The 12531-nt window shown below is 42.6% G+C and overlaps 1 protein-coding gene across 2 annotated transcripts in view; it reads right to left on the reverse strand.

Annotated features, from left to right (window-relative positions):
• LOC106602907 (SPT6 homolog, histone chaperone and transcription elongation factor) overlaps positions 1-12531 on the reverse strand; it is a 70151-nt gene that overhangs the window by 16125 nt on the left and 41495 nt on the right. For both annotated transcript variants that reach the window (XM_045716870.1, XM_045716869.1), the window contains exon 34: positions 3807-3919. In XM_045716870.1, the coding sequence (XP_045572826.1) occupies positions 3807-3919 (113 nt within the window). The remainder of the gene's footprint in view (positions 1-3806; positions 3920-12531) is intronic.

A 12531-nucleotide genomic window follows, 5' to 3' on the forward strand; every position in this document is an offset into this window, starting at 1 on the left:
ACGATTTCCTCAACATCAACGCCATAGTAAAACGCTGTTTTTGGATATAAATATGAACTTGATAGAACAAAAAATGCATGCATTGTCTAACATAATGTCCTAGGAGTGTCATCTGATGGAGATTGTCAAAGGTTAGTGCATCATTTTAGCTGGTTTTCTGCTTCTGGTGACGCCTGTCTTTGAATTGACTAAACATTACACACAGCTATTGTCAATGTACTCTCCTAACATAATCTAACTTTATGCTTTTGCCGTAAAGCCTTTTTGAAATCGGACAACGTGGTTAGATTAAGGAGATGTTTATCTTTCAAAGGGTGTAAGATAGTTGTATGTTTGAGAAATTTGAATTATGACATTTAATTGTTTTCAAATTTGGCGGTCTTGATATTTCACCTGTTGTTGATTGGGTGTACCAGGGGTGGGACGCTTGCGTCCCACATAGCCCATAGAGGTTAAGGGGAAACATTTAAATGTCTTGGAATAGCCTAGTCAAAGCCCAGACTTCAATTCAATTGAGAATCTGTAGTATGACTTAAAGATTGCTGTACACCAGCGGAACCCATTCAACTTGAAGGAGCTGGAGCAGTTTTGCCTTGAAGAATGGGCAAAAATCCTAGTGGCTAGATGTGCCAAGCTTATAGAGACAAACCCCAAGAGACTTACAGCTGTAATTGCTGCAAAAGGTGGCTCTACAAAGTATTGACTTTGGGGGGGCGGGGTGAATAGTTAAGCACGATCAAGTTCTGTTTAAAAAAAATAAACAATCTTATTTCTTCTTTGTTTCACAATAAAAACATATTTTGGATCTTCAAAGTGGTAGGCAAAAATCTATTTTAATTCCAGGTCGTAATGCAACAAAATAGGAAAAATGCCAAGGCGGTGTGAATACTTTCGCAAGCCACTGTACCAAGTAACAAAATGGCCCATACATATAGCATTAACATAGTATACCATGTTAAGTATTATAAACCACAAAAAGTATCAAAGATCAGAAATGAGAAAAAGAGATACCATTGGGTAACATAGCACTTATTCAAAGGCCCTTGCACATGATGTTGATATCAGGCTTGCACGTGAGTGTCAATCATTTTAGTCCAAGGATATAATGGAAACTTAAGTCTTCATAGAATGTAGTCCTGAGTCTTCTCAGTGGTGCAGGACGAATGAATAAAGATCCCAATGTGTCCGTTGACATGGAGCTAAACATCTTCGCCGGCATTTTACAGTGTTTTATGTAATCCAATGGAAGATAATTATTTAACGTAACAAAAATAAACTTAAACATGACATCCAACGGACAGCTATCTCACCTGTCATATAGAAGAAACTGAGCTAACTGATGAGCACATACAGGTCACAAATAATATGAGCAAACTTTGAGTGGGCTAGCTTGCCATATTATTAACTTAACTGTTATGCTAGCTACAATTCTAAAGTAGCAGCTAATAAATTAGTTTATGTCAGTTAGCTTGCCAACAGTCACGTAATCCAAGGTGGTTTAATTCTCCGTAGTCCAGAGCGGTGGTAAACTTCACAGCGCCAACATGCCTAGGAAAAAGATTCACGTATGCCACGGATAAACACCTCTGCTTGAGAGAGAGATTCAAACTTGTGTGACCGTCTATTGTAAGTCAGACGTAGTTCAGCTGGGAAGGCTATTCCATAGGCAATGTTGAGGGACCTGAGCTGGCGCTTGACCCCGACGCCGCCTTTTCTTTTTCGGTGCAGGTCTGCGGATAAGTCAGGGAAGAACATCATCTCTTGGTCCCCGTACATCACCTTGCCCATCTTGAAAGTTGAGAAACTTCATGTTAAGGACTAGAGGAGAGGGGTGGTTTCTCAGGCCTGTAGGAGCCAGAATGCTGATGGAAAGCCATCTTCCAAGAAATGCACCTGCGTCACAATATTCCACTTTTTCGGGTAGATTAACCAGTCTCAAATTAAACCCCCTGTGGTGGTTCTCGAAGCGAGCTTAATTTTGAAGTATGGTCCGCCACCTGTTTTTCCAACTTTTCGGTCGTTGTTTCGACAGTGACAACAATATCTTCCACCATGGGTTTCTCTGCTTCGTCCAAGTGCGTGGAGTAGGCTTGAAGGTCACGTTTAAAATCACTAATCCCCGTTAGGACACCTTCGAGTTTGGTGGAAAAGACCCCTTGGTTCTGGTTTAGGTCGTCTACATCGTTGTTTGTCATGTCGGACTCGTGGTGAGAGGAGCTTCCAGGGCCATCTGGGTTAGTGGAGCTGGCTGAATTAGCAGGGCTAACTGGCCTAGCCTGGACCACGTTGTCGATGTTCTTCTTGTTTAAGGAGGACTACGTTTAAGTAGATTCATAATGGATGTAGATACGCCTGAAATTGTCAAAGAAAATTGCTGTCCATGTTACGAGGATTTAAAATAAGAGATTAAAAGAAGTTTAGATGAAATTGGCAGGAGAGCACTAAAAACACATCAGCTCAGGGGGTCGAGGTCAGGTCACGTTAAAGGAGAAGGAACAGTTCATTGCCCGTATCACTTAGTTTGTTTCCTGCCTGGCAATAAAGATGCAATGTTTAGCAAGGAGGAGACTCCACCCAAATTGGAGTATGTATACCACCACTGGTGGAACCATGATTTTGTTGGTTCAGCTGTTCGATCCTTTGGGATCGATCCTGTGGCTCAGTTGGTTGAGCATGGTGTTTGCAACGCATGGTGTTTGCAACGCCAGGGTTGTGGGTTCGATTCCCACGGGGGGCCAGTACGAAAAAGTAAAATAAATGTATGAAATGTATGTCGCTCTGGATAAGAGCGTCTGCTAAATGACTTAAATGTAAATGTAATAAAATTTGTTTAAACTTTCATAGTGTCCGTCGAGTTCTTACTCTGATATTTAGAACCTAACAGTAGGTACTTAAGTTAATACCTGCAGTCAACTTGTGCTATAAGTTAGGAGATAAAGCAGACTGCGTTCTTCATTTCACCGGTCACATTATTTTACATTATGAGGCTAACCGTAGTTCCCCAGAACAGTTGAGCCAGTCATGTGTTTGTTTATAAATAGAACAATGGGAGAAAGCAGGAGCTGGTGAGTCCAGCTGTGTATTTGGTTTAACTTTAACTAGTTGGCTAAGTAAGTGGCTGAATTAATGAGATGGAGCATCATATCGTTTTAGCTTTCTGTGTGTTTGAGAAGTCAAAGCGCTTTGAATGAGTAATCTGTACAGCTGCCACTGCTATTTTAGATGTATCTCCTTTCCATTCTCAGACCCTCAGTCTGCTCCTCCCTCCTCTTCTCCAAGCAGAGCTGGCAGGCCCGTTGCCCTAGCGACTCAACACAGATAGTGTGTACACATGCTGCTCCAGAGCCAGTGCTCTTCTTCCATGCATCAAAACTTTGTCATTTGCACATTGTCTCTCATTCGCATGTAAATGTCCAAATTCACCAAAAATGACATTTCGGTAGCTACTCCCTATACTTCTATAACTTTATTAGCCAGATTGCCTGTCTTTGCAATTAGTTTATTTTGTTTGCACTTGTTAGCATATTTAGCTAGCAGCCTCCATGGAAATGCGCTATTACTTGTGCTAATTTTGTTAGCATTCTGGTAATATTTCATTTTTTTGCGGTTTACTGCCCCTGGTATACTAAAACGCTATGACAATATGAAAATCTGGATACGGCCCAACGCTAGCACTTTCTATAGTATTTTATTTCATTTAAAACATGACAGAATGTTAACATTAGGTGAAATTAAGTGGTTTTTTTTGTTTTTTTATCAAGTTACACTACCCAAAATGTACTCTACTCGTAGAACAACCATCTTACCTGGTACCGGTTCCTGGAAATGGTCTTTGAACCAGCGGAACAGTCCGTTAACTGTGGGGAACATCTGGGAGCGGTAGCGGAACCCGTCAGGACTGATGGTCACAAACTCAACACTGTAGAGACAGAGCAGAGGACAACAAGACAGATTCAGATGCAACACATCACCTCACTCAGAACAGTCAGCTACTCCAAACTGTAATGGTTAAAAGGTTGAGAGTTTAGTTGAGGGTGTCCAATCAAAACGGATATTTTGACCAATGAGTAAAATAATGTTAATTGTGTGGATAATCCCCTAAGAAAACCAATGGTCCAAACTTCATGTCTCTATCATAATCCGTTAAAAGTTTGAGTTTTTACCCTTGCACAACGGCCAAAATGAGAGGCCAGAGAAAGAAAATTGGACAAACATAAGAAAAATTGCACACAGCATCAAGGCTACGTGACAGGCTGAATGAAGGCTACGTGACAGGCCGAATGAAGGCTACGTGACAGGCCGAATGAAGGCTACGTGACAGGCCGAATGAAGGCTACGTGACAGGCCGAATGAAGGCTACGTGACAGGCCGAATGAAGGCTACGTGACAGGCCGAATGAAGGCTACGTGACAGGCCGAATGAAGGCTACGTGACAGGCCGAATGAAGGCTACGTGACAGGCCGAATGAAGGCTACGTGACAGGCCCACTTTCCGAGTTGAACTTGTCATCTTTGTCGAATCCACAGGACATAAAACAATATAGAGTTAAGATAGATGTTAAGACAAGTAGTATTTTTATAAATGCTTTTCATATTAATGCAAAATCCCTGCTATTTTTTCAAGATTTCTCACAAAACACGCATCTCTGAAACGTCAACGGAGCGTACCGCAAGCTTTTTTATTTTCAGTCTTTTACATTTAATTCAGTTTGTGTCATGTTAATTCAGCTTTTTGTGACCCACAGAAACAACGTTGCAGATGACCACATCATCAAAAGTAATTGTGAAAAAGCACACCGCTCTGTCAACAGAGCTCAGTGCTTATTATCGGATGTATTAGGTTACAAAATCGGACTTTTTGGATATAATGTTAATGACATGTTAGAGAAAGACCACACTGAACAATTCAGAACATGAACAATAATATTTGTCTTGGTAAAATCGATTTTATAAGGAAATTAAATTTCATCACCCACTCTGGGCAGACCGGGTGGACACCCTATTTAGTTCCTAATTTAAAAAGATAAAATCTATTGAAAGCTCCATTTTCTATTGACATTAATTTAACATAAGGGACCGTTTCAAATTTACTGGGGGGTGGACGCTGTCCAAAAATAAGAGAGGCATTGGGACATCTAAAGCTAATTTCCTGCATTTCTACTAGGGCTGTCCCACCCCCCCCAAAAAAAATATTGGTTGACCAAGAATAGTCTTTTCCAATCGGTTGGTCATAATTTTAAAATGCGTATTTTTACATATATAGACACACCCTATGAGTATTAATCAAATCAACTAGGCTATACGTACTGAACTTTTGATGAAATAATTAAGACACACAAATGAGCCAGAGATCGAGAGTGACTAACCAGAAGAATAACCTGTTCCCGACCATCCTCTTGCTGCTGCTGGCCTTCACAGATTCTGCCATTATGCTTCTGAATTTGCCAGTAATAGGCTACACCAGCAGCAACCTTTTCAATTTGGAGTGCCAATTTATCTTACCATTTCTACCCATCTGAGTGACAGTTAGGATTTTCATATGCACGTTTTCGTGGAACAGTTAAATTTCATTTATAATAGTCTTTGGTTAATCTACATTCAATCTAAATCAAAATGTAACATAATGCCATTGCCAACTATGTAAAAATAGCCTACATAAAGCCAAAACATTAAAGCATTGCAGCCTGCAGGTAGAAAATATCCTATAAAACACATTTGCTGGCAGGCCATTCGTAGCCACAAACTTGATATATTGCATCAACTATCAACTGGGTCGCCGAAACTCGCGCTAGCAAACTTGAAACATCGTGTAAAATATTCTGGGCTCTCAGTTCGCCTGACCAGTGAACTCGGGACAGACACAGCTATTTGTACATGGGATAAGAAGTAATCAGGTATTTTATGACGTTTCCTCAAAATCAGAGCATTACATTTTTCCCTTTTGTATGAAGTGGTAATCGAAAGGGAAAGAGCTGGAAATATTGGTAAAAGAATTTGAGGAACTATTATTCTCAATTGATTCTGAAAACAGACTTACTTCACTTGCTGTTTGAGGTGAAGAAAAAGTACTTTGGGAAGCTCCACTGCTCATTAGTGGTGGCGAGTTAAGACAATCAGAAATAGTATCAGACATCCCCAAATGGGTACATACAGTTGAAGTCAGAAGTTTACATACACCTATGTTGGAGTCATTAAATCTCGTTGTTCAACCACTCCACAAATATATTGTGGCAAGTCGGTTAGGACATCTACTTTGTGCACGACAGAAGTAATTTTTCCAACAATTGTTTACAGACAGATTATTTCACTATCACAAATCCAGTGGGTCAGAAGTTTACATACACTAAGTTGACTGTGCCTTTAAACGGCTTGGAAAATTCCAGAAAATTATGGCTTTAGAAGCTTCTGATGGGCTAATTGACATCATTTGAGTCAATAGGAGGTGTACCTGTGGATGTATTTCAAAGCCTACCTTCAAACTCAGTGCCTCTTTGCTTGACATCATGGGAAAAATCAAAAGAAATCAGCCAAGACCTCAGGAAAAAAAATTGTAGACCTCCACAAGTCTGGTTCATCCTTGGGAGCAATTTCCAAAACGCCTGAAGGTACCACGTTAATCTGTACAAACAATAGTACGCAAGTATAAACACCATCGGACGACACAGCCATCATACTGCTCAGGAAGGAGACGCGTTCTGTCTCCTAGAGATTAACGTACTTTGGTGCGAAAGGTGCAAATCAATCCCAGAACAACAGCAAAGGACCTTGTGAAGATGCTGGAGGAAACAGGTACAAAAGTATATATATCCACAGTAAAACGAGTCCTATATCGACATAACCTGAAAGGCCGCTTGGCAAGGAAGAAGCCACTGCTCCAAAACCACCATAAAAAAGACAGACTACGGTTTACAACTGCACATGGGGACAAAGATCGTACTTTTTTGAGAAATGTCCTCTGGTCTGATGAAACAAAAATAGAACTGTTTGGCCATAATGACCATTGTTATGTTTGGAGGAAAAAGGGGGAGGCTTGCAAGCCAAAGATCACCATCTTAAACCGTGAAGTACGGGGGTGGCAGCATCATAAAAAAAGATTTGGTTGTTAACAATCTACCAGCCCAAGATCTGGGCTGGTAGATTTTTGAATCTACTTGACATAGTGGCTGGTGGATCCAAAAGTTAATTTTAGGCCCTGACAATAAACTCAGCAAAAAAAGAAACGTCCTCTCACTGTCAACTGCGTTTATTTTCAGCAAACTTAACGTGTAAATATTTGTATGAACATAAGATTCAACAACTGAGACTTAAACTGAACAAGTTCCACAGACATGTGACTAACAGAAATGGAATAACGTGTCCCTGAACAACAGTCTATCTGGTGTGGCCACCAGCTGCATTAAATACCGCAGTGCATCTCCTCCTCATGGACTGCACCAAATATGCCAGCTCTTGCTGTGTGATGTTACCCCACTCTTCCACCAAGGCACCTGCAAGTTCCCGGACATTTCTGGGGGAAATGGCCCTAGCCCTCACCCTCCAATCCAACAGGTCCCAGACGTACTCAATGGGATTGAGATCCGGGCTCTTCGCTGGCCATGACAGACACATTCCTGTCTTGCAGGAAATCACACAAAGATCGAGCAGTATAGCTGGAGGGACGAGCCTGCAGGAAGGGTACCACATGAGGGAGGAGGATGTCTTCCCTGTAACGCACAGCGTTGAGATTGCCTGCAATGACAACAAGCTCAGTCCGATGATGCTGTGACACACCGCCCCAGACCATGACAGACCCTCCACCTCCAAATCGATCCCGCTCCAGAGTACAGGCCTTGGTGTAACGCTCATTCCTTCGACGATAAACGCGAATCCGACCATCACCCCTGGTGAGACAAAACCACGACACGTCAGTGAAAAGCACTTTTTGCCAGTCCTGTCTGGTCCAGCGACGGTGGGTTTGTGCCCATAGGCGACGTTGTTGCCGGTGATGTCTGGTGAGGACCTGCCTTACAACAGGCCTACAAGCCCTCAGTCCAACCTCTCTCAGCCTATTGCGGACAGTCTGAGCACTGATGGAGGGATTGTGTGTTCCTGATGAAACTCGGGCAGTTGTTGCCATCCTGTACCTGTCCCGCAGGTGTGATGTTCAGATGTACTGATCCTGTGCAGGTGTTGTTACACGTGGTCTGCCACTGTGAGGACGATCAGCTGTCCGTCCTGTCTAACTGTAGCGCTGTCTTAGGCGTCTCACAGTACGGACATTGCAATTTATTGCCCTGGCCACATCTGCAGTCCTCATGCCTCCTTGCAGCATGCCTAAGGCACGTTCACGCAGATGAGCAGGGATCCTGGGCATCTTTCTATTGGTGTTTCTCAGAGTCAGTAGAAAGGCCTCTTTAGTGTCCTAAGTTTTCATAACTGTGACCTTAATTGCCTACCGTCTGTAAGCTGTTAGTGTCTTAACAACCGTTCCACAGGTGCATGTTCATTAATTGTTTATGGTTCATTGAACAAGCATGGGAAACAGTATTTAAACCCTTTACAGTGAAGATCTGTGAAGTTATTTAGGTTTTTACGAATTATCTTTGAAAGACAGGGTCCTGAAAAAGGGACGTTTCTTTTTTTATTTGTTTAACAGTTTTTTGGTTACTACATGATTCCATAATGTGATATTTCATAGTGTTGATGGTTGTACTTTCCAGAAGGAAAGGACATCTCTGCAGCACTCCACCAATCAGGCCTTTACGGTAGAGTGGCGAGACGGAAGCCACTCCTCTGTAAAAGGCTGGGAGACTAGTCAGGATCGAGGAAAGATGACGAGAGCAAAGTACAGAGAGATCCTTGATGAAAACCTTCTCCAGAGCGCTCAGGACCTGACTGGGGTGAAGGTACACCTTCCAAGAGAACAACGACCCTAAGCAGACAGCCAAGACAACGCAGGAGTGATTACTTAATACTTTTTTGGGGTGTGTTATTATTAGCCCAATTTTTTTTGTGTGTTATTACATACAGCTGGGAACTACTTTTGGATATCAGAGCGGCGGTAACTCACCAGCATTACCATCAGGTATATCACTTTCCCGAATTGGATCCTTTGTTCGTACCCCCCAGGGCAATTGAACTGATTCCAGAGACTGATCCAAAACCCAACCGGCGGAGAAGAGGTATTCGGAGTGGACTTCTAGTCCAACTCAGGAGGCGCGCACACCACCCACCGCTTCCGAGTATATTACTCGCTATTGTTCAGTCTCTGGATAATAAAGTGGAAAATCTCAGGGCAAGGATTTCCTTCCAGGGAAACATCAGGGATTCTAATATACTCTGTTTCACGGAAACATGGCTCCTTTGGGGATACACTGCCTGAGTCCGTACAGCCAGTTGGGTTCTCAGTTCATCGCACAGACAGGAATAAATATCTCTCCGGGAAGAAGAAGGGCGGGGTTGTATGTTTCATGATTAACTACTCATGGTGTGATTGTGATAACATACAGGAACTCAAGTCCTTTTGTTAACCCGACCTAGAATACCTCAATCAAATGCCGACCGTATTACCTCACAAGATAATTTTTCGGTTAGTCACAGCCGTGTATATTCCCCCGCAAGCCGATACCACAACAGCACTCAAAGAACGTCACTGGAATTTATGCAAACTGGAAACCACATATCTCGAGGCAGCATTTATTGTAGCTGGGGATTTTAACAAAGCAAATTAGAGGAAACGCTACCGAAGACAAGCTAAACACCTTCGCCCTCTGAGGGTGCCACCGACGCGTCCCGCTACCAAGGACTGTGGGCTCTCCTTCTCCATGGCCGACGTGAGTAAGACATTTAAGCCTGTTAACCCTTGCAAGGCTGCCGGCCCAGACGGCATCCCTAGCCATGTCATCAGAGCATGCGCAGACCAGCGGACATATTCAATCTCTCCCTGCTGTCCCCACATGCTTCAAGATGGCCACGATTGTTCCTGTAACCAAGAAAGCAAAGGTAACTGAACTAAATTACTATCGCCCCATAGCACTCACGTCGGTCATCATGAAGTGCTTTGAGGCTACTTCAGGACCATATCATCTCTACCTTACCTGACACCCTAGACCCACTTCAATTTGCTTAGGGCCCCAATAGCTCCACGGACGATGAAATCGCCATCGCACTGCCCCATCTGGACAAGAGGAATACCTATGTAAGAATTAGGTATGCACAATATATCGGTGAAGATATCGGAATCGGACAATATTAGCTAAAAATGCCAACATCGACACTGGCCCGATGTCTAGTTTAACGCCGATGTGCAAAACCGATGTCAAAGCTGACGTGCATACCTACATAACGTAGGTACATGACGTAATGACGACACATAAAATGTTGCGCTACATGTGCAACACAGCATTCCTACCCTAGCACACAATGTCTGCTGTGTGGATCGAGCAGTCAACAAGTCGAGCAGTCATTTGAAAGAGTAAGAAAAATTTTGCGAGAAAACTCAAAGGTCGAAATCCATCAACCTCTTACATCTAGACGTTCCGCTAGCGGAACACCTGCTCCAATATCCAATGATGGGCGTGGCGCGAAATACAAACTCCTCTAAAATACAAAAACTTCAATTTTTCAAACATATGACTATTTCACAGCATTTTAAAGATAAGACTCTCCTTTATCTAACCACACTGTCCGATTTCAAAAAGGCTTTACAACGAAAGAAAAACATTAGATTATGTCAGCAGAGTACCAAGCCAGAAATAATCAGACACCCATTTTTCAAGCTAGCATATAATGTCACAAAAACCCAGAAGACAGCTAAATGCAGCACTAACCTTTTATGATCTTCATCAGATGACAACCCTAGGACATTATGTTATACAATACATGCATGTTTTGTTCAATCAAGTTCATATTTATATCAAAAAACAGCTTTTTACATTAGCATGTGACGTTCAGAACTAGCATACCCCCCGCAAACTTCCGGAGGAATTTGCTAACATTTTACTAAATTACTCACGATAAACGTTCACAAAAAGCATAACAATTATTTTAAGAATTATAGATACAGACCTCTATGCACTCGATATGTCCGATTTTAAAATAGCTTTTTGGTGAAAGCACATTTTGCAATATTCTAAGTACATAGCCCAGGCATCACGGGCTAGCTATTTAGACACCCGGCAAGTTTAGCACTCACCAATATCAGCTTTACTATTATAAAAGTTTCATTACCTTTTGTTGTCTTCGTCAGAATGCACTCCCAGGACTGCTACTTCAATAACAAATGTTGGTTTGGTCCAAAATAATCCATCGTTATATCCGAATAGCGGCGTTTTGTTCGTGCGTTCCAGACACTATCCGAAATGGTAAAGAAGGTTCGTGCGCATGGCGCAATTCGTGACAAAAAAAAATCTAAATATTCCATTACCGTACTTCGAAGCATGTCAACCGCTGTTTAAAATCAATTTTTACGCCATTTTTCTCGTAGAAAAGCGATAATATTCCGACAGGGAATCTCCTTTTCGGCAAACAGAGGGAAAAAAAAATCACAAAGGCGGGGGCGGTCGGGTCATGCGCCTAAGCCCAGAGTCCCTTGATCGGCCACTTGAGAAAGGCGATAATGTGTTTTCGGGCTGGGATGACGACATTCTGTTTTTTCCCGGGCTCTGAGCGCCTATGGACGACGTAGGAAGTGTCACGTTAGAGCAGAGATCCTTAGTAAAAGATAGAGATGGAAAAGAAGTTCAAGAAATGGTCAGACAGGCCACTTCCTGTAAAGGAATCTCTCAGGTTTTGACCTGCCATTTGAGTTCTGTTATACTCACAGACACCATTCAAACAGTTTTAGAAACTTTAGGGTGTTTTCTATCCATATGTAATAAGTATATGCATATTCTAGTTACTGGGTAGGAGTGGTAACCAGATTAAATCGGGTATGTTTTTTATCCAGCCGTGAAAATACTGCCCCCTAGCCATAACAGGTTAACACCAAAATAATGGAATTCATTGCCCTTGACAATCACCCATTCTCTGTCATGGGTGGTGTTGGCTTTCACCCACTGGTTGAGCACCGGTACACAGTAAGCTACCAAGTGCGCTATTTTTCAGATGTTGCCCTACCGGAGTTACACAGTAATAGCGTCACTGCTATTAGCTTCACGACTGACATTTGGACCAGCGATATCAGCCCCATGAGCATGCGGAGTCTGACAGCACAGTGGGTGGTCGAGGATTTCGTACTGAGGAAAGTCGTATTTCATGCTCATGAATGTGCTGGTTGTCATACCGCTGCTGCCATTTCAATGGCATTTGCGAACATGTTTGAAACATGAGCTCGCTCCATTCTAACAACTGACTCAAGAAATAAGCTCATCAACTGTGCCTGCAGCAGACGTGATACCCTGTCATCGCATTGAAACGCCAGCTCAACAAAAAACTGGCGACACAGGCTGTGAACAAGCGATTCGGTGGCACTCTCTCTTTACTGTGTCGCCACCATGCTCGATGCTAGGTACAAGGACCGCTACTTCGATGCAGACAAGAAACAGGGTTTACG

Source organism: Salmo salar, chromosome ssa04 (assembly GCF_905237065.1).
Source record: "Salmo salar chromosome ssa04, Ssal_v3.1, whole genome shotgun sequence".
Lineage (NCBI taxonomy): Eukaryota > Metazoa > Chordata > Actinopteri > Salmoniformes > Salmonidae > Salmo > Salmo salar.